Source organism: Sylvia atricapilla, chromosome 20 (genome assembly GCF_009819655.1).
Source record: "Sylvia atricapilla isolate bSylAtr1 chromosome 20, bSylAtr1.pri, whole genome shotgun sequence".
In the NCBI taxonomy this organism is placed as follows: Eukaryota; Metazoa; Chordata; class Aves; order Passeriformes; family Sylviidae; genus Sylvia; species Sylvia atricapilla.
The window spans coordinates 3,500,808-3,523,731 of NC_089159.1; the positions used below are offsets into that span (position 1 = coordinate 3,500,808).

At 43.2% G+C, this 22,924-nt stretch overlaps 1 protein-coding gene across 1 annotated transcript in view; it reads right to left on the reverse strand.

Annotated features, from left to right (window-relative positions):
• LOC136369997 (sphingosine-1-phosphate transporter SPNS2-like) overlaps positions 1 to 22,924 on the reverse strand; it is a 134,176-nt gene that overhangs the window by 39,648 nt on the left and 71,604 nt on the right. The window contains exons 4-8 of the mRNA XM_066333172.1: positions 10,988 to 11,139; positions 9,076 to 9,142; positions 6,404 to 6,546; positions 5,117 to 5,269; positions 3,308 to 3,497 (exon numbers count right to left, since the gene is read on the reverse strand). Of these exons, the coding sequence (XP_066189269.1) occupies positions 3,308 to 3,497; positions 5,117 to 5,269; positions 6,404 to 6,546; positions 9,076 to 9,142; positions 10,988 to 11,139 (705 nt within the window). The remainder of the gene's footprint in view (positions 1 to 3,307; positions 3,498 to 5,116; positions 5,270 to 6,403; positions 6,547 to 9,075; positions 9,143 to 10,987; positions 11,140 to 22,924) is intronic.

Here is a 22,924-nt window from a genome sequence, read left to right on the forward strand (position 1 = left end):
CTGTTCCTGCAAGATCATAAAATGTCTTTGAGGAATTGAAATAGATGTTGAAATGGAGGAAGTTGGAACAGTGTCAAAGGGAGGCAAAGCAGAACATCTCTCTCCAGTCACTTGGCTATTTAAACAAGTGTAAAATCTGCAGTTGAAGTGCCTGAGCAGTGTGAGATGATGATGCCACACATATAATGGGTTTCCAGAGACAGGTTTGAAAACCAAGTTTCAAAGAGTATGTGCTTCAGAAAAAGTGGGACTTGCAGATATGCAAAGTTGGTGCTTTAATGAGCTGGATTACAACACACAAATCCACAGGCTGCAAGGAAACCTGAGTGAGAAGTGATTGGACTAAACAGCCAAGTAAGATACTGAAAGAGAGAAATTACAGGTGTCTGGGCAGCTAAATGAAACAGAATTGTTGTTTTAGTCCATCTTGCCACTTCATCACTGCCAATAATTTACTGGATCAGTATGAAAAGATTGGCTGGAAAAAAGTTCTCTCAAATGGGAGTGGCTGCTACAGAATGGGAATTGCCCCCAAGGACCAAAATAATTTGCAAGAAAGGACTGAACAGAGAAATGTGTTCAGGAGAGGAAGAGAGCAGACAGCACACAAGATGTAAGGGGCAGAGTGATCATGTTAATGGAAATGCAGGTCTTTTCCAAAAAAATAAAACCTATAAACCCAAGAAATTAAAAAGCAAGGGCTCTGCAGGTTCTTGCTGGAGTGCTGAACACTTCATTTGAGCTGATGCCTGTATCAGTCAGCATTAAAGCTCTCCACTGTTAACTCAAGCAGGGAGGGAGCTGGTGATCTGGTGGCCACCACAGCTCTGTCTGTGAGAGAGAACATCCCCTCATGGGGACCCACCTAATGGCTTGGAAGTGAGAATTTTAAGGCTCTGAGCCAATGAGGGTTCCAAAAGCATTCATTGTCAATTTTTGCACCGTGTGATCCATGACAGAAGCCTAAGGACAGTCACAGTACAGAAGGTTGGCAGATATCACCATGCTGGGGACAGACACTGCTCTGCCTTTCACAGACACAGAACTCCAGGATGTGAGCCAGGACAAGCTGTCAAGGAAGAGATCAGGGACAAGAAAATTAACCAATAAACTTGACTGTATTGTTTCCAGAAGGAGATTTTATCCTGGATTTTGAGATAAGGAAGGTAACCTAGCCCATCATTCTGTCCACCAGTCACAGAACACTCTCCTCTTAATAATAACTGGTCATTGTGGACCAGTGAGACTTAAAGTCAATGAGAAACTGCTACAGCATGCAACCTGGCAGTGCAGGTCTCCTTCTCCTGTTCTCCTTGAAATACAAGGGAATTAAACACTCTGGAAGTCTGCAAGATTGCAACAGCTCTTTGAATGGCATGGAAAAACAGGACTTTGTGTTAGAAACTTGCCTTGGAAAGTCAGTTCAGTGTGGCAGTGTCACAATAATACCTTGTCTTATGAGACACTGGTAGCTCCAACCCAGACCTGGCCTCACCTTCTGGGCCTCAGGTTTCCAGCAGCAGAGTGTTTAGGGCTATGGAGAGGCAGTGCTTCTTGCTTCAGCCCAACAGCATCACAAACAGACTCATATTCCTTATAACCCCCCTCCATTTGCAGCTGTAACTTCCTTTGCAAATCACTGACTCTTTATTAGATTTACTGCTCATCCATAATAAAATAAATTGTTTCTAGGATTGTTTAAACGATACCATCTATATTTATATACTCCAACAATGCAGAATAGTTGCATGGCTATTAAAAAAATAGAAAAATATAAAAATGATATTTTTCTATTTTATAATAGCTACCTCCTGCTGCACAAGTTTTGAAAACAGTATTTCCAGCCTAGAAAAGGAGAGGTTTCTGTATAAAGAGACTGAACAGCACAAATGAACATGTCTGTCACTAGGTCTGAGAAAGGAGAAAATCACAGCTCTGTCTCACAAAGAGGTGGAGGGAGCAGGTGAAGGGTGTGATAGATCAATGAGAGGAGGGTTAATGATTCACCAACCAGTAACACCCTCTCTCGGGTTGTCTGAGGTGATCATTTTCCTGCCAGTTCAAATGTTAGTTCACGGTCACAAACCAGAGATCTAAATCTTAAATAGCCAGAGGAGGTATTCTTGGCCCTGTCTTAATGATTTTGAACTTCCACTCTCTCTGGTTGTGCTTCCCCATAACTGTGGCAGCTGCTGAAAGGCTCACCAAATAACCACAGCCAGGCCAGTGCTGAAAATACACAGAAATGAGGAACAGCAGCTGGCTGGTTACTTGTAAATGAATTCTCCTCGCTGGATGAGCCTGTGATGCTGTGTGCAAGTAAAGGGTGAGCTTTCAGAAGGGATCCCACTACTCCAAACATCTCATTCTTTCCCTTCATAAACTTCTCCCAGGTCCCAGGCTTCTCTCATTCTGACATTTAAAGGGAACCAGAGACTTGTTCAGTGACTGGATTTTTACTCCCTGCTGAAAGCAAGATTCTAGCCCAAGGCTGGATTATTACAGTTGAGCTTTTGTTTCTCCCTTCAGTCTAACTAAAAGAGGGTTGGTTTAGATGAGATATAAGGAAAGAGTGTTTTACAAAGGTGGTAAAGCATTGGCACAGGGTGACCAGGAGGTGGTGGATGCCTCATTCCTGGAAACATCCATGGTCAGATTGGAGGGGGCTCTCAGTACCAAGGTCAGGTGTTCCTGCACAGGGCAGGGGGATTGGATTACATGACCTTCAAAAGTCCCTTCCACCCAAAACCATTCTATTTATCTGGATCTATTTGATATCTTTTTATATGATTCAATTCTAAGCACTCAGAGCGGGGCCATATTTTAATCTGTATTTGTGTAGCATCAAGTACTGTAGGTTACTGGGCTATGGTAATACAGATAACAAAATGAAATTACTGGGTAATTAATAGTGGCCTGGTGCAATCCACCTAGTTACGGAAATGAATGGTACCAAGAGGGAGCCAAAAGCTTGCCCACAGACAAATTACACTGTAATTGTCATCTGGTACCACTGCAGCTACAATACCCTCACTGCAAGGAAAGTGCTCCATTTTCCTGTATCAAAACATTAGGCAAGAGCAATAAAGGTGTGGACTGAGGTGCAGATAGAACAGCCCAAAGGCTGTGGGTTTCCATGGAGCTCTGAATTCTGATGGCAGCAGGGAGAAGCAGTTGCAGATTTCAGGCACAGAATGCCAAGAGGCAAAAAGAAGGAAATGCAAAAAAACATCCCAAGCTTTCTGCAGGGCACAATGCAGCCAGTCTCCTAAGGAGTTTGGAATATGGAAAGGATTATTATACTCACATAGGCTCCCACGATGCTGCTCTTGGCAGCCACGAAGATGAGGCAGATGAAGATGGCTGATCCCAGCATCCCAACAGCACAGACAAGAGGGTCAGCTCGCTGCGTCTTGGAGCGGCACCACTTGGTTGCTCCTGCCCCTGTGATCACACCCAGGAAGCCAGTGAAGCAAGTGATTGCTCCAAAGATCAAACTATTTAAAAAAAAAAAAAAAGAAAGAAAGAAACAAAATAAGAAAAAGGTGGGTGGTTTTGTTGGTTTTGGGGTTTTTTTTGAGTTTTTCCTCAAAATGGGCATGGTCTTTGGGCAAATTATTAGGGTAAACTGATTAATGGAAATTTGCACAGTTTGCAAAATGGCTTTGCAAATTTTAAATAAAACAAGTGCTCGTTATTTTAGCCCTCTTCTCCTGCAATTAAGAAAAAACCAGCATATTATATATTATAAATTTAGCATTGTACACAGGCTTTGATCCATGGGCAAAAGGGTGCAAAGGGCTCACACTGCATCCCTGAGTGGAACTGGGATTCCTACAAAGTGCCCTGAACAGCTAATTATGTATACACAAAACTAATTAATAACCTGTACATTGATCATGTGAGGAGAAATCATGGACAGGCACCAGGAAGTTTCAGGGCAAGGAAACTGAACAAGACTCTTAAACGCCAGTGACTTCCAACTTACTTTGACTTCATAACTCCTTTCAGGCCATTTCAAAGAAGCTTTTTGCTGTCAGGTTACACATTTGAAATGTGTTCATTTTAATTTAAAGCACCAGGAGGGTTCTCCCTATGATGTGTGCAGGACTTGGACTACAAGGTCTTGGGCAACCACATTAGAGCAGCTTGGGGACAGTTCAAAATTGAGGTGTCATCAAGGAGGGGGAATTTCTCTTTGCAAACAGCAGATGGGCAGTCAGGCTGGAGCTGAGTGTTTTGCTCAGTGCATTTCTGTGGAACAGCCTGAAGTTGCCTGCTGGACACTCTGGTTGATGGCACTCAACTAACTACTTTAATTGAGATGGGATTATGTCTGCTTTGGCAAGAAGGTTTTCCTAATACGATTTTCGCTCATGAGCTAAAAAGCAAAAGATCTGACAAAAGGCTTTTTAATGTCTTTTATTTACCTGGTGGGATGCTTTTACAGCATTTTCTGGTTTGTGCCACCATTGTAAATGGTGTACAAAATGAAGAATTACTTTTCACAGCTTATGTGTTGCAAGTGATATTCCATAACCAGGACTGAAAACCCAAACCACTGTATAACATTAAACACTCCAGCCCAAAGTGTCCCAGATCTCTGGGACATTCTTCAGCAAAACTCAGCACACACAGCAGTTTACAGAGCAATAAAACAAGCAAGTCCTGCCTCACACAGAAACAAAATTCACAGGATTAGTCCCTGCAGCTTTAGGGGAACCATTCCAACCTCTGAATTAGAGGCACCACTGGGGCTTCCTAACCTGCCAGCTTATTCTGCTGCTATCACAGATGGGTCTTAAGAACCCAAATTCTCAGCTCTCCAAACATCCTCCTTAGAGGATTTCTCTTTTCCTTTTTTCCCCTCTGCACCACAGCCTGGGAACTAAGACAGAGCTGAGGTCATTGCTTCTCCCTTGGTTTGACTTCATGCAATGAAGAAGAGAAATAAAGCCTAGTTTACAATCCCAGCATTTCCTATCATTGTTGCAAGGACCTAGAGGAAATTACAGACATTCTAGTACCTTGTCTCTGTGGGACTTGCCTGTTTCCTCTGGTAAATAAGCCCCCACCCCCTCTCCCCCTCTGCAAAGCAGCTGACTCTGACTCTCACCTATCTTTGGTGCCACAGGGCTGGGAGCTGCAGGTCTCTGCTGTCTTCTGCACCACCTGTGCTCTGTGAAGATACAGAGGGATCCACATACCAAGTGCCCCTGTGGCAAAGGAGACGGCTGAGGTGGCCAGGGATGAGAACACATAGCTGCGGCTGTGGAGACAAAAGCAAGAGAAGGTTCAGTGGGGAAAATGAACAAGCAGGAACACGGGAGCCTCAGTGACAAAGCCCAGTGTTCCCCCACAGCTGCCACCTCCCCTTGCCAAGGGGCAGAGGTAACAAAAGGCACAAGGGAATGGAGAATAAGAAGCATGGAATATTCACATGTGATGCTCCACTGATAGCAATATTCTGAGCTCATCAGAGATGCTCCACAGGACTCTTTCAGGGACTGTTTGAGAAGATTATCAGTGCTTGGTCACTTAGACATGGTGTGTGAATCACAGGGCTTTCACTCTAATGTCACCTGTTTACTTGGATGAGCAGTTTCCCTTCGCCCTCCCCATCCATGCCACCATTTACTTACTACTTACATAAGCTACAAAAAGCAGTAACACAGAAATAATGATAAATTATCTACCATCACTTTTCATAGTCCTTTGGCACTGGATGACAATACCAGGGAGGTATTCCAGCCAGTGGTTCTAAAAATGAAGGACATCACAAGTTTCCCATGAGAATGACAAGGTAACCCTGCATTCACAAGTGAAAGCATTTGCACATTCACAGGCCAGTTTTCTGGAAGGAAGTGCAGCTGCTTAAAACTCATGAGCATGTGAACCTTTATGCACACATACAAGCACATTCAGTTCTCATGGATTCAGTCACATGTGGTTGTTCACATATATTCAAACTTGCCATAGTGCCAGCTTCTGTGTGTGTTTTTTATCTTAGATTGCTAAAACTCTCTTTTCGCCCTGAGCAGAATGGCTCTTTTAAAGAAGAAAAAGGATCTAAGTGTCTGAACAACAGTGGCACAACAATTAATACAGGAACACAGCAATTTCTACACTTCAAAAGCCCTGATTTGTGTGAAGTATGAGCCAAACAAAGCAGACTTTTTCTTAGATGTCAATCTTGGAAAGGTTAGAGCAAAACTTGGAATGCATCATTGTCACAGCAGTCGATACCTCATGGAACTGTGATTTTCTTTCCTAGGTCCACAGACTAAACTTCCTGCAATTCCCTGCATTTCGTCACTTTCCAGACTCCCTGTGCTAAATCCAGACCATTGGATGTCCCAATTAAGCATCAGAGGCAAAACACAGTTTTCACTTGTGCTCTTACTTTCTGATCAATGCTTTCATGTCTCTCAGCCACGACGTCCGAGCCTTCAGCTGCCCCCCGAGTTGTTCAGCATTGCCTCTTTTAGCAGCAGGCACAAATATCAGGATGAGTGTCCCTGTTATCATTCCTAGGAGTGGAGATACCTGCAAGAAAGGAGCAGGGAATTAGCACAGGAGTCAGGGGGGTTAGCTTTAACTGGCTAGGAAGAAGCAGAACACAGAATCTGTGTGGTTTCAGTGGCACAGCCAGTCACAACCTGGAAGCATCAAGGCATCTGCTCCTTTCCTTCCTCCCTGTCATTCCCTGGACTCTCTTATCTCACCCTGGAAACATGCAGCTTTGAAAATACTCTGAGTGAGGCAGTCCATTGTGTTAGTAAGTACCAAGATTCATCTAAATATCATTCTTGAGTGATGTTTAACTCTTTGGAAACCAGCTCCCAGCTGGGCTGAGAGACCAGCTGGTTTCTGGGTGACTGCAGATGCCTTTTAAAGGCAATTAGACCAGCTGAAAGATTTCTGGGTGCAGGCAAATGCTGGCTTTGAAACCCTTTGCTTGACATACATCCCTCTTCCAGCTAACCCACAATGTCTGCCTGTGTTCAGGCACCTTCCTCAGGTTACCTCAGTACAACAGGCCAAGAAACATTGAAAATTCAGGCTGGAAGACAGGAAAAAAACCACATTCAAGGCCTTGGCTTCCCAGTATAATCCTTTATCCCAAGCACTAGGTAAAAATACAAAGACCCTAGAGCATTTTGCAAGCTATAAAAACTATTCTTATTTTGACACTGAAATTCCATTATTGTCAGAATGGAAAATAGCTGCATCAGGAAAATAGGAACATGGATTTCACTGAACTATCATCTCATCTAGACATGCTATTTAAAAAATAAATTCTTGTTAAAAAAAGAAAAAGCTTCCATTATTAACCTGAGAATGGCCTTCACACATGGATCAATGTTTCATGTCCAAAGATGACAAACTCACAGAGAAGGAAAGACAGAAGTATTTCAGAACTTAAAAGTCAGGAAAGTTGCTCATCCAGGAATACACTGAAGCCTGATACAGTATCCTTATGACAGCTGAACAGAAGACACAGCACTGGTAAAAAATATTGGACATGCTGTTTTTTTCTACAGCCAGATGATGCAAGTCTCTTTGATTTTTATCTAAAAGCTTAAGCATCCACCAGGACAATATCCATGAATACTCAGTAATGCTGAGTGAAACACTTGCTTTGTTATTAGATCCAGAGACAAAGCTGCCACTTGTCCATGTGCCCTTCTGCCTTTTTCAGCCCACTGAAGTACAGCTTATTCCTGACCTCTCCTGTATTTGGAGCCCACAGGAGATCACGGAGAGATGCATCATCTTGGGGAATCATTCCCATCTTGCAAGAGTGCAATAATTGCCACCGGGTTGGAAGCTGCTTTACACTGATGTCTGGATGCTTTCTGGGTGTGCTGTGTGACTACAAAGACTGAGCAACAGTGTCCAAAGCAACCACCACAGATGTGAGCAGCTCATCAGATTGCCCAGATTTTGTACAGCCAGGGAATCCTGCACCAATGTGTCATTTATAGTGGAAATCATGACCTGGAAGGGGTGCAGTCTTGCAGACAGCCTGGATTTCTCAAGAGAATGTGAAGATGCCACCTGAAAAGTCCTAGTGGTGATCTCTTTTCACAGAATGACCATTTGGGTTTTCCACGAGTGCTCCAGTTAAAGCCCACTGACCAGAGGAGGGGCTTTGGGGTTTTCACTCCTTGTGTTGGCCTCTGCTCAAAAGTTCATGTTACCCTTAAACATTTCTGCTAATGAGGCAGCATCCTCTTGGTGGGGAGCTTTAGGCTACTCCACTTTCCACTCCAGGTGCACAGCTGGAAACTGCCCTCCACTCTCCCAGCTACAGATGAACTGTTCATGGTGATGTTCCTGGCTTTGCTTACCCTGGGCCTGTGTCACAGAGAGCAGGTTTGCTTCAGATGGGAACCCCTGTATTTCATCCCCTAGAATTGTTACAAACATTGTTGGCCTGAGCTTCATGAGCCTCATGGTCTCCACGAAGCGCCACAGCCAGAGAATGCACCTCACATGCCACCCACAGCACCAAAGGTCACAAACCAGTTCTGCTGGGCCACTTCCTCTCAGCTCTTTCAAGACATCTTTGTGTGCAGAAGCTGTTTGTGAGTATGTGATTGGAGTGGATTATCTTTTCAGCCCATTTATCAGGGTCCCTAGAGGCTAAAATAGAAGGAAACTGACTGTCTCAGGGCAGAAAAACAAGCGGAAACTGGAACAAAGTGTTTTTTCCTCAAAGCAGGAAGCCATTCTCAGAGTTTCTTGACAGCACGGGACTGAAAGACTGTGGAGTTGATTTAAGGCCAATGTCTCCTCTTCCTGTCCCCATCAAGAACTCATGATTGATTGATTGATAACGAAGTTATTGGAAAATTCTTGCTCCCAAGCAGGGAAAACACCAAGTCCCACAATCCAAGCCCACATATCTTTGCTTAGAGAGTGCATCTGCCATGCACTTCACATCCACAGATGTAATTTCCAATCCTTCACCTTTCAGATCTGATAACAGGTGGAGCCACTGTGTGATGGAACTCTTCCTAACACCAATCAACCAGCTCTCATTAGGAGGTGTCATTAAGAGGGACTTACCCGCAGTGCCCAGTGCCAGTCTCCAGCAACCTGCTTCACACTGGAGCCAGTGATGTATCCCAGGCCACTGCAAGAAAGGCCAAGAGGAGGTTGGTCAGAGCTTTAAGCCACAGAAACAGCTGTTCTTGGACAAAGGCAAAGAGAGGCACAACCAGCTGTGTGTCCTCAGCTCCCTTGTCCTACAGAAATAAATATGGGGATTGAAGCAGATGGTGGCTGCTATGTGACTCTACCCAGAACTGCTGATCTAAAAATGTCCAAATCTGATGGAAATTTGGAATTTTATAGCTGACCTTTCAATCTACAGTGGATGGAAACAAAGACTTAAAAAGAATTTATTTCCCAATTTCATTTCTACATCAGGCCTTTTTCTGTGCTAATATGAATATTGAAAAATTTTATGTTCAAGCTTTGAGTTAAAAAGTGCCCTTCAAGGACAGGCCATATTCCATCATTAGGTTTTTTTTCCTTGCCACTAAATAGTACTTGATTCTAATTATCCAGGAAGAGAGTGTTTTCTATTAGTTGGAAGAAAAACCAAGAAGAACTTGCAAGAACTTTGATGGGAGATCTTCAGCCACATGTAAGACCAAAGGTGTGTGACAAGAGACTAAAGGTGAACACAGCCACATTTCTCTCAACATGAACTGAAGGGAAATACCCTTTTGCAAGACTGCTGCATTTGTTGCTGAGATTGCCTTGGCTAAAAGTTGCCAGGATTGCAGTGGGGAATTGTGAGCTCTCCTCCCTGGGCCCCTCCTTTACTGAAGAGTCTGCTGAGCTTTGGAGGTTGCCAGCTATAACCTTCCTAAAACTGGACATTTTACTCAGACAGGCCCCAAAATCAAATAATGAATCATCACATACTGGTCTGGGTTGTAAGAGACCTTAAAATCCATCCAGTTGTACCCCTTGCCATGGGCAGGGACACCTTCCACTATCCCTGGTGGCTCCAAGCCCCATCCAGCCTGGCCTTGGACACTTCCAGGGATGGGGCAGCCACAGCTGGAAATCTGGGATCTGTGTCAGGGCTTCACCACCCTCACAGGGAAGATTTTCTTCCTAATATCCTGTCAAAACCTCTTCCAGTTTACAGCCCTTGCCCTGTCCTCCGTGGCCTCGTAATCCATGCTGCTGCTGGATAGTGAGATAATGAAGTCCCATAATCAGGCTCAGCAGGATGAATATTTGTAATTTCTTTCTAGTTCATTGAATTTCTATGTGAATACTTGGAATACTTGGTCCTCTTGGCAAAATATTCTTTTCACTAGTTAAAGATCTCTTTCTTTCTTTTTCCTCAAAAGCAAAAGGATGTTTGTGAGTTTTATCTCACAGGAAAGTGTTCCAGCTTGTAAAATGCACCACCAGAAGTTTTTCTCTGAGTTTGGAACATGTTGCCCATATATTCCCTGCTGGAAACGAACCCATAAAGCCCTTTTGCCCAGGATGTTGTCCATCTCTGAGAAGTGGTATGCAAACTATGCAAAGCCACCTTGCTGACAACCTCACAATAGAGGGTCAGGCATTATTTTAAGAAATAAAAATAATGACAGATTCCCTCCTGTCCCAACAATCAGATACTGTGTTGGGCTGATAAAGAAACTCCCCTGAAAGAAAAAGTCAACTAAAATATTTTTATTCCATTTCCACCCCATTGCTGTAAAAAAGTAGGAAAAAATCTAAATAAACCAAAAACACACTTCCCATTAGTTCCCAGAAGTCACACATGAACCAGTAATAGGGCCAAAAAAGAATCTAATTCCTGCAACTAATTAGTCACTGCTCACAATATTTTCCTGTCTAAACCATTCCAGCCACAGTCAAGAACTATCATCATTATCAATTTCAAATCTGTGTGAGTTTATTTAAGAGAAAAGCCAAAACCAGGCTGAAGAAGCTTCGTGTCACTTACCTGCCCAGAGGAATTGCAAAGTAGAAAACAGACAGCATGAGGGTCCTGGTGTTTTTGGTGAACAGGTCCCCAATGATGGTTGGTGCAATAGTGGAATAACTCGCTTCCCCGATGCCAACCAAACCCCGAGAGAGCACAAGCAGCCAGAAATACTGAGAAAAGAAATATAGAAACATTAGCAGCTCCCCACCTTGGCTTTTTAAATTCAGGATGCACAACAGACAGGGAAATATGAATTCATGTGACTGGAAAATGATCCTTCTGTATGCATTTATTTTTAGAACTTCAGAGTTGTTTCATTTGTCTTTTGCCCAGAGGAAAGGGACTATATTTTTTGTGAAGATTTCTAGGCATGAAAGAAAAGTAATAATAAAAAACCAAGAATATATTCTAAAAGAGCCAGAAGACCCCCAGTTTGTTCCCAGATCCCAGCTCACTCTTGCTAAGCCTGAGTTGGGAAGGTCTGGGGAGGTGGGTGAGTGTAACAAACCCTGCTCTGGGATCTGGACACAGCAGCTCCTGCCAAGCACAAGTCACCCTCCCCAGAGTGCCAAGGACAGGTTCTGACTGGGAAATCCTAAAGGCTCTTCAAAGCTGGGAAAGGGTTGAACCTGCAATCCCCCAAACTAAATGTCTTCCTTCATTAAAAGCTATGGAATAACAGAATCTTTCAGAGTTGCTGAGCACCCATCTCACTCCACCTGCCTTGAACAGCAGCAGACACCTCCCCAAAACTCTCAGAGGAGACCTGAGCTCTCCTGGGAGCCCCAGCAGCATCCATGGGCTCTGTAAGGAGCCACACAGGGCAGGGGCACGGAGGAGACACTCAGTGCCCAGGGAAGTGCCCCTTTCTGGGTAATAATCCCACAGAAGGAGGATATACTTCCCATTCAGCACAACACAATCTAAAACAGTCAAAAAGGAATTGTTTAGCTAATAGAATTTTCTTAATGGTCCACTTCAAGCAACGCTATAGTGAACAGCGAGGACCTGATTTTCAACCTAAGCTCTTCCACTGCCCCTGCAGTTTTCTGGGTGCTGCTGAGTGCAGGCTAAGACACAATGCTTTGATGCCTGAATACCTGAAACATGAGCACAAGCAAACTCTCAGCCATCTAAGCAGCTTGAGCTACACCCAGAAATAATTGCAGGAGCAGAAATGAACCAGTCAATGCAGAAAGTTGTAAGCACAGGGAAATCTATTTCTACAAATGTAACCTCTACAAATCATCAATTCATTGTTATTCTATAGATCATTTGTGAGAAGAACAGCAGGGATTTAAACTGAAGGAAGACAGGTTTTGATTTGGTATTTGGAAGAAATTCTTCTCTGTGAGGGTGGTGAAGTCCCGGCACAGATTGCCTCATCCCTGGAAGTGTCCCAGGCCAGGTTGGATGGGGCTGGAGCAATCTGGGATAGTGGAAGGTGTCCCTGCCCATGGCAGGGGGTGGAATGGGATGGACTTTAAGTTCCTTCCCAACCCAAACCACTCTGTGATTCTGTGCTTATGATATATCCTTAACCATGAAAGTGCTTTGGGAAAAATGAGCAATGACCAATTCTCCTTCTTCAGATAGGAAAAAGCCAAGGGAAATGACTGATTTTGTGCCCTACAGCAAAGGCAAGCTAGAGTACCAGTCTCATTCACAAACATGGAAAATGCCATGCAGACTCCAAGCCACGTGCCTCAGTCACAAATATATCCATCAGCAGACAAAAATCTACCACTGACATGTTTGCATTGTTTTCCTCACTGTAATCCCTGGCTGAAAAGAATATTTTGAGGATTCCAATAGCCACAAAACCAGAACACTTTCGTGTATTCTTCACTTCCTCATATTTTGGTGTGAATTCTGGAGCAATACGCATTTTCTCAGGAATACAAGTTCCTTGTTGGCTGGCAGGGTGTGTGCAGTGCTGCTGGCATTCCTACACCTCCCAAGAAGCTGCACAGACGTAACTCACACACGTGGGTGTGAGCAGAAAGGGCACTACCGTGACTCAAGTGATTTAATTTCTCTCAGTTTCCCAACCACTCCACTGCAGAAATATGCTGGCAGGCATTGCTGCACAGGTAACCAATGTATTTCAGAATGAGCAACAGTATTTTTAACGTGCTGAAAGGCTTAGTCATGCAGAATTAGAAAGCAGGGAACTGGAGGCTGGCTGTGGTTTCTGAGGAAGTTTAGATCTGGATCACAGAGAGGGTGACAGGCAAAGTAGTCACCTGCCTGGGATGACATGGACAACGTTATTTACACCTGAACAATGACAAGTTTGTAAATGCACTGGATGTTCCTCAAATTTGAAATACCTACAGAAAAATGACACAATTTTGTGCTCACCAGCCAGTATTGCTCCCAGTGAATGCACTGGGTAGGAATTTCCTCCAAACAATGTTGTGAGAAGGTTCCTCTTACAATCCTTGTGCAAAGCAGGAAAACTGTACCAAGTATTCATTTTGTGGTAGAGTGACTCAGTTTCATCAATACCATGGAATCAGATGCCCAATACAATGAAATAATCTGTAACAAGTAATTCACTCTTCTCTCTTGGTTCCTCCTCAAATCCTCCTCCCTGGCTTATCCCATGCTGACACACTCCAAATATCTGTTTAATATTTAAACTATGTTCTTTGAAGCAGTGGTATTCAAACTTAAGTAATGAGATTTTGACTTCATCTGGGAATAAAAGCAGTCTTAAAATGCATAATCCACATAAGGACCTGAATATTATTGCCCTTCTGAGATCAGATATTAAAGACTATGGACCATGCAGCCATTACATTGTGACAACTAGATTAAACATGCAAAAATCTAAAACAATTTAGGGAATTATTTATAGTTGGTTCTATACTGTGCCTCATTTTGGAGCTCTATATCTAGGATTAAAGGACTAATTCCTGTTCTTACTAGTTCTTCATGATCTTTGGCTAGCATGCACCCTGTTGGAACTCATATGATAAAATTAATTTATTAAAATGAGCTGGGGCCCCCCATCTTCCATCTCTAATCAATCACTCAAAATTTATGTTTCAGTTGTCTCTGAAGAGGGACAGCTGGGGAGCTCTCCAAGGCAAAAAGTGGTCCCAGCCATGACAGGCCTTGTCTTTGTGTTTTTCATAGAAGAGGAAAAAAAATACGAACAACAAAACAACTCTAAAAATTCTTATGCTGCTGCTCATTTGGACCACAGGCATTCCATGAACCACTCAGAAACTGGTCCCAAAACCACTCCATATGCAACACAGACAACTGCTAATCTTTGTGTACATTTATACACATACACCCATAGGAACATCCCTTTTCCTCTCCAAGTGCATGTGGACATGACAACCTGCACAAACACATGACAAAGTCAGATATTCCATATGCCAAGGAAAATTCTCTTCTCCTCCACAGCTGTAGCAGGACACCTCTGCCATTTCCTCTGCACTGGATTTTCCTCCCACTGCTTTTCCATTTATTTCCCACCTCAAGGTTCTCAGGAGTTTAATGAGAGAAAAAGGGCTGACACCAGCTCAATTCTGTCGGTGCACAAAAGCAGAACAGGCAGCTCAGACTTTAACTGAATTTCACTGTTCCCCAAGCAGAAATTGATATAAATTGAAGAAGCTCGTTCCCTTCTATATCACTTGGTAGCTCTGCTGTAATTTGTTCATGTGTGCAAGCAGGTTTCTGGCAGGAAAACTGAAAATATCTGAGTCATCTTTCAGAACCCGAACTAGTTCCTTCCCCACAGGTTAAGCCCAGCAACCTCAACACTTATCAATTGTGTTTTCCTAAAGTGAAAGGCTTGAAACTGAAGGTTTTTTTGAAACAAGGCCCTATCAGGGCAAGCAATAACTTGTCTTTAATTTTGGGCAGCAGTCATATCACAGACTGTCTGCACCTCCATGAGAGGTGCCAACATCTGGTTTGGAGAGATGCCACAGGTCTCTTGGAAATAGCCTCAATCCCCCTCCTTGCCCTTGTGTCAGCCCAAAGTGCAGTTCCATGTCAGTGCTGAGATTCCACAGCCACTGTGCTGAGGCACCAGCCTGGATTTGACACTGGGAGGGGACATCTGAGCCACACAATGGGATTGCTGCGAGTTCCAGGAGCAATTCAGGATGCAAAAGGGCTTCCAGTGCCTTTCTCCAGCTTGTGTGGCTGGTCAGACACAAGCCAGGGAAGATTCCAGTACATAATAAACCATCAGCATATGGAAAGAATGGTGGCTGCAGAGACCCAGGACTGCCACAGCCTTCCTGGGAATTTCCCTTCAAGAGATGACATCAGCAGAAATGAATGTATGGTGAAAGCACTCGTACCTATCAAAAGGTGCAAAAGGTCAATGGATGTGCTCTCTTCTTCCCAGCTCCATAAAGCAAAAGAAACCAAATTCCTCAAAATAAAATTGTGTTTCAGAAGGGATAGAATTCCTTATGCCTTGGGAACGTACCAATAAGGAACAGAAAACTACCTACCAACTTCTACATTTCTTCAACTATCAGCAAGCCACAGACAACAAGAGTGACAGCTCATGGGGTCCAAGGGACCTGGTCTCATTACTGTCACCAGTGTCACCAAACACTAGAAGCTATGGATGTGACAATCCTTCCAGAATTTATATCTGAAAAAAAAGCTTTCATGGTTGGAGTTAAACATTTATAATACAGAACCACTGAATTGTTTAGGTTGGAAAAGACCTCTAAGAACATCGGGTCCAACAGATAAAATGTGTGATGTGGTTTCTATTCACACCTGACTTTACTCTCAATCTCCTGCACACATAAATGCTTGATGGCCTAGGACACATGACTGGCTTTAATCATGTTTGGTGAAACCTCCTAATTATACATTTATCCTAGTTGTATAGACCATTCAGGGAGTAATATGTGTTTTAAGAGGTCTAATTACAGCTTGAAGTTCTTTCTCCTTTTTTAATTAGTTAACAAAAGGAGTAAAGCCACTGTTCTTTAAAAGATTATCTGCTAGTGGTAAACCTATAATCTGCCAAATATGTGTACAACTCTGAACCACCAGATTTACTGTCTACAGAATCATATGATCCTTAAGCTTTGGTTATTAAGTATTTGCATTTGAATGTGGAATAGCTTGTAAGGGTTTGAAAAGAAGCTGAACACATGCTGCTTTCAGATGAGGGACACAGGGACTGAGGAGATCACACAGAAAGAGTCACTCCAGAGTCATGAATTCCTGTGTGTGCACAGCACCAATGCAAACCATGTTTAAAACTGCTGTTGCTGGTTTAAAAGAAGGATCTTTTATACTGCAACAGCACCTGCACCTGTACCCTTCCCTGTGTGAAGATGTTGAGTTAAGCTCCTGTGGATAATGCATTTAGCTGATGTAAAAGAGGACTCAGTACCATTAAATTCCTCTTTGAGCTGAGTTGTGCCATGTTTTCCTTCTTTTATTATATAGACATTAGGCAAAAATCAAGAATATAGAATCAGGGTTTGCATCCCTTGAAAGAAGATGTGAAGGAAGTCATCCCTACCATGGGCAGATGAGATTGCCACACAGCCTAAAATGTGGTGAAATGACAATAAACGAAGGGGAAAGTCCTGGGATTGACCTGATTTCCCTGAGTTACACTCCTGTATTTCTCCAGCTGGCTGAGCCTTGCCGTGGGCAGCCAGGGCAGCACAGCAGTCACAAGTGATCAGCTGTGACTGAGATACTGCTGGAGCCAGATGAACAGAGTAAACCCCACAGGGCTCAAATATTGATCCAGATGCTGCACAACAGTGGTTCCCTTTGACTGCTGCACTCACATGCACCAATTTGCCCTCCTTGAGCAGACCCTGCATTTCCTGGCCAGGCAAACACCACTTCCTCCTCTGCTCCAGCAAGTTTTCCCAGCACTTTGCAGGATTTCAATGGTTAATGATGACACACCACACCTTTTGCCAAAAGATGCACTATTAACTATGAGGTAAGCCAAAGCAGGAACCTGCTCTGAGTATCGGGGTGGTGACTAAGAGCATTGACTCCTGCACAGTCACAGCTCAAATTCCAGCTCATTAGCTGAGAGTCACTGAAGAGCTGAGCACTGGAATGACATTACATATTTGTTTAAACACGAAACGCTCCGATTCTCTCAGCTCTCCCAGGAATGAGGGCTCACCTTGAAGAATCTGAAAGTTCCCAAGTCAAACAAGGACACTGACAGAGCACGAGAGACAAGCTGACATTAAACAATGAGGTTGATGTTTTGAATTCTCTTCTGTTCCTGGATGGATGACAAAGGCCACAGCAGAACAGATAAGCCTAAATACATCTTCCAACACTGTGCACCCCTAAAGATTTATGAATTTTGCATATATATTAGCAAGGCACCTGGCTGCCATTGGTGGACACAAGCCCTGGGCCCAAATACTTGATGGAAATTCTATGTCAAATCGAGATATGAAACTCAAAGTTACATACCTCACCTTCTCAAGCATCAGTGGTTCTAACTCTTTTCTAATAAAAACAGAATAAACATTGTAAAGAGCCAGAGAGGGGCTACACTGTACTGGTGAATTGTCCCATGACAATCCTGAAGAACATGTCCTCCTGTCAAGTCCAGCCCAGATTTTTAAGTAACTGAATATTCATTACAAATTTTGGCCATTTGGTGTCTGGGAGATCTTTGAGCAGGAACAAAGGAAGATGAAAACTTTTCTCTTTATTGACAAGTAATCTTACCTAATTCCTCATGGGAACTGCCAGCCAAGAGACCAAAATACAAACCAGCATGGGGCCAAAACTGTGCACTGAGATGTTTTGCTGACCAGTACTTTTCTCCTGTGTTCAGAGGTTGGCTAAGCACTGGTTTCAGGATTTCCTACAGCCAAAGGGAGTGGATTATGCTCAGTCTCTGGGTGGTACAAAGGGACCAGCAGGGCACAGGCTCAGGTGGAGACAGACTGATGGGTTATCAGCTGTGAGTCAATGCTGAGAGTTATCAGTGTTTATCTGTTTGCTGCAGGGATACAAGTGCACTTAGAAGTTCACGCTGGAGTTACCTGTCAGATAAATACAATTATAAACCACCCTTCTCACCTCCACCAAGAGTTCTCCCCTTATCAGCCCTGAGCCCCACAGGCAGGGCAGCCCAGGGCAGAGGCAGCTGCTGCTTCTTCTGCCACTTGTCCCACTGGAGGGAAGTGATTTGGTTTAGACTCCTCTTTTCTTCCCTCATTGTGTGTGTTGTCACTCACTCATGACTACTTCTCACTCCCCACCGCTACCATCACAACTACTTTATAAGTCACTACTGCACACAGCATTTCCCAGAATTTCCATCACCACTGGATTCTATTTAAGTTTTACAGTTTCCTCCCTTCCAATTGAACTCTTGATGCTAAGTCCATCTTCCATCACCATTTTTAAACTGCTCTTCTCCTTTGCAAGGACTCACAGAATAGGAGAATACCCAAGACTCAAAGGAATTTTGTGATAGTGTGGATCAACTACAACAGGCTGATCAGGATAATGTCCAGTTGAGTTTTGAGCATCTCCAAAGATGTTGGAGCCACAACCATGCTGGACAACCTGTTGCAGTGCTGGACCATCCTCAATGTAAAATTGCTTCTTCTTGTGTTTAATTGAAATTTCCAGTATTTTAGTTTGTGCTTCTTGACTCATCTTTTCACTGGGGACCTTTGAGAACAGTCTGGCTCCACCTCTACACCTCCCATCAGGTATCAATATGCAGCAAAGCAGCACCATGGGCTCTGTGGGGACAGAAGCACTCCTGGAGTGAGGCTGCCACTTTGGCAAAGGTAAAATATTTAAATTCAGTTAAATCCATATGGCAGACACCATCTCCCATTTGCTGTGTCTCTGCCACATTCACACTAACCAGGTTTTTCTTCACTCCTTTTCCCTTAAGCCTGCTTGGCATAGAAAGTATACTCGTTTAAATATTTGTGTCTGCCAAAGGATGCTTCTCTTGCCCAAAGATCCTCAGCTCTGACAAGCAGGTCACTAAAATTCAAGTGCAAATGCCCCAGGCCTTCTTCCTTCAACTGTTCACAGGTTTTATTCACACATTCATATTAGTTTTATTCACATGTATTTATTCTGCATATGCTGGCTGGAGGTTGTAACTGTGCTGCAGATGAGACTGCTACACCACACTTGGATTTAACAGCAAGCTCCTGAATTACTGAAACTTTAGTGCATTTGATTAAATCACTTGCTGAACCCTTTGCATTTGAGATGGACTTATACAAGAGCTTCTAAAGCAGGTCTGATTCCTCTGCAGTGTCCATTCACACTGTGTCAAACGCTTCCAAACTTCAGCTCATTTGGATGCATTAAGTGTCTCACTGATTCTCAGCTCTAAACACCTCACCTCTGAACAATTCCCTTTAGGGAGAATTCAGCTGCTACTCAGAGACCCACATGGAGACAAGAGACTACAGCAAGCAGAAAGAGACCAAAATACATATTTAAATATAAAAATGAGCAAGGGAGATGAGGCAAAGTCCACTCACCTTTCCTTTGATTGTCTCTAGTATTTGTTAATGGCCTCAGTTCTCCCAGGTAGCCTGTTCAGGCACACTTAATTGAATGTGGAAAGTTTTATTTGGGAATGCACTTCAGATTCTGGCTGATTAAAGCATCCTTATGAGATTTCTATTATTATTTAGTATATAAAAATAACCAATAAAACTGTAAGATACTCCTCTTTCAATCATCATACCCTTCAATCAGCAACTAAAGTGTTTAACAACTGCATACCTACAGGGAGGCTCTAAAGTGAAACACCTAATTAAATGTTCTGGAGATAAAAAACAAACCCAAACCACCCTGGAAGTAGCAAGGCTCCCGCAACACTTCTTCCACTGAGCTGCTTTGTGCTTCACAGGGACAAAAATCCAAGGCAAGGCTTTCTGAGTTATTTGCAAATGTACAGTTCCCTTTCAACACTAAAATTTCAGCATCTTAAATTCAGGTTCCCATCACTCTCTCCCCTCCAAAGCTGTGGAAGTCCTCAGGGAATCCTCTGTTGCTTTTCAGTCATTTTTGAGCAGCACAAAAGGAGCAAGCCCAATTCCCATTCTCCATCCCATTAGATAGTGTAATTACAAGACACTGGGTGATGAAGCAGCACCACCAGGCCCTGACAATAAACAGGGTTTATGATTATTTATATAAATATATACCACATATATATACCATATATATAACAATAATATATAAACCATTTAAATTTGGTTTATTTATAAAATTAGTTAAGGCAAAGCAGCATTTTGGCTCCCTAACTGAATGTTTTTTCATTTGCTTGACCTGCCCATGGTAAAAATACTACAACATGCAAATGGTGGGATTTACATTCTCCTCAGATTAGTTTCTTGGTCATTAATACTGGATTAATGACAGGGACCTGGGATGCAGTTGGGAGGAAGGTACCAGGTCGCTCATTCACCAAACCTCATCCAGTAGACGCATCTTTGGTCTAAAATAGACCTTAAAGAAAAAGGCTGATGTTCAAATAAATCACAGGGATCATAAAGAGCCCCATGTTCCCAGTGCCTGGTAGAAGGCAGAGTTAAAACACTTCTTTTCATCCTTGGCTCTGGTGTAAGGCCCAGAGGAGACCATGGCCCTTCACATGGCTGAAATAATGGTCATTTATCCCTGTTACAAAACCGTTACACCAGAATGTATCTTCCAAAACTGTTCCCCTAAGAACACTGATAGTTCTGGGTCGGAAGCAAATGGATGCTTTTTGTTCCAGATCTGTCAGGTGGGACACACTTCCCAGCACTTTCTTCAAATATCTCTGGCATTAGGCACTATCACATTTTCCTTCCTGAGACGTGCAAACCCAGACAGAATCACTGAAATAGAGACTGGAAGAAATACAATGTATTTTTGCAGCTGTGGGGCGGCATTCACTGAACCAAAGGATGTTCACAGGTAGCAAAGGGCTACTGTGTCCCAGCCCCAGATGAGCCACAAGCAAAGCCTAAATCCAAGCAACAAAGAGATGCCAGGTTTTTCAGAACAAACATTTACAGGCATAGATACCTAGAACTGACATCTCCAGCTCCAGTGATGTCCACAGAAACGTGTGAGATCCATCCCCTTTAACACAATGGGCCGTCTTGGCTCAAACTCTTTGTTTTGGGCCAATTCTGAAGCAAAAATTTAGTCAAATCCATCAGACAGGTTGGATTGAAGATTCTTGGAGAGCACAACCCCATGTCCCTGGTTCTGAAACCATTGCAGAAACTGTGATTTCTCAGCACCCTTTGAAAATAGCTTCAGCCAACTGACTGAGACACCCAGGTGTGAAAATTTTGCCCTCACTAGAAGCATTTTCAAGTGTAGAATAAATTTCGAGAGTGCATGAAGGACACATTTTAAGGCAATTTCTCAAGGTTTAAATGAAACTAGCACAAAGTTACAGTCCCCGCAACTTTCCCCATACTGTTGGTTTTGCTGATTCTTGGCATATTTTGCTTTGCATATGCTAAAAAGTCAAGTACACCAGCAGGTCAGCTCTTGCAGGCAGCTTTGCTGAAGAACCATTTAAATCATTCCAAACTCTGATTTTTGTTCCTGCTTTCTGTTTTCATGCTTCCCTGGCTTGCTGACTCAGTCAAGATCCAGAGGCCCCCAAGAACAAGGCTGACCTTGCAGTTTGTTTGGCCCAGTTCTGAGAGATGCCTCACTTTTAGCTTCAGATTTCCAGAGGGAAAGTGGTGCCATCTACCAATTCCTTCTACTTAGGAGTTGCTTCTTATTCATCATCTTCTTGAACAGTTGTCATGTTCCTTTTTGAAGTGTTATTAATTGACAAGGTTTTGTCACGCTGTAGCTTAATTTCATTCTTTAAATCCAGCCTATCTGACAAAATGACAACCTATTAAACCACACTAAACACATTTGGATGTTTTGTGACTATCTTCTCATGAGGCCTCATCACTCATGTTTTCAGACTTGATGTTCAGCACCACTCCCAGGGATTTCCAGCTCAAGATCCATTACATAGGATTGAGATTAGTGCTCTAATTTGACTTATCTGAATTGCAAATGCAGTGTTTTGTGTAGCTTGGGAACTTTATACATTTAAAAGAAATGTCAACACTTCAAAAGACTAATTTAGCACCTGGTACTGTAAGACATTTCTCTTCTTCCCACTATTTGCACATGACTTAGAACATAATGGTCCTTTTCCCAGCCTTTATGCACAACCCAGGAGGCCAAAGACTGTGTGGCCACTGAGGAAGCACTTCCCAAGGAGTGACTGATGCATTGGGATCAGCAGGCAACCAGGAGCTCAACCAAAGAAAGGCTCAAATCCATACTTTTGCATCTGAACAGATGGCAGAGCCTGAATAACACATTCTCTCTCTCCTGTATCCTGTTTTTCAGGACAATATGCAGCACCTTCAAGAACTACCCTGCTAATAGAAAGTTTAGATTTGTTTCCAGGCCTCCTAATGAGCCTAAAGCTGGCATGAATTGATTGTTTTCTTTGAGAGGCATCATTAACCAAACTGCTCAAGCATTGTGCTTCCTCCCAAGGCATAAGCTTCGAGAACACCGTCCATAAGCTGCCTCATGTATATCCATGATAAACACACATCAGTTTACAGACTTCAAAAATGGTAACAAGTCTCCAGACCCATATCTGACCATCCCAGTGGCTCATGAAGGCACACGTTCTACACCAGGACCACCCAGGACCACCCAGGCACTGCAGCAGTGACTTGCTTTGCCTTCTGAACTCAAGCCAGACATCATCCCCCTGTGGAAGCTCAACACACATCCATGGACCCCAGATCAGGAATGATTTGTGTCCCTCAGGCCACAAACACTACTGCAAGGGTCCTGTCAGGCTGATGGGAAATTTTACAATTCCTTTATATTTTAACATTTACTTGGAAGCTTACATGCAGGAGTACTACTTTTTTTTACTTTGTT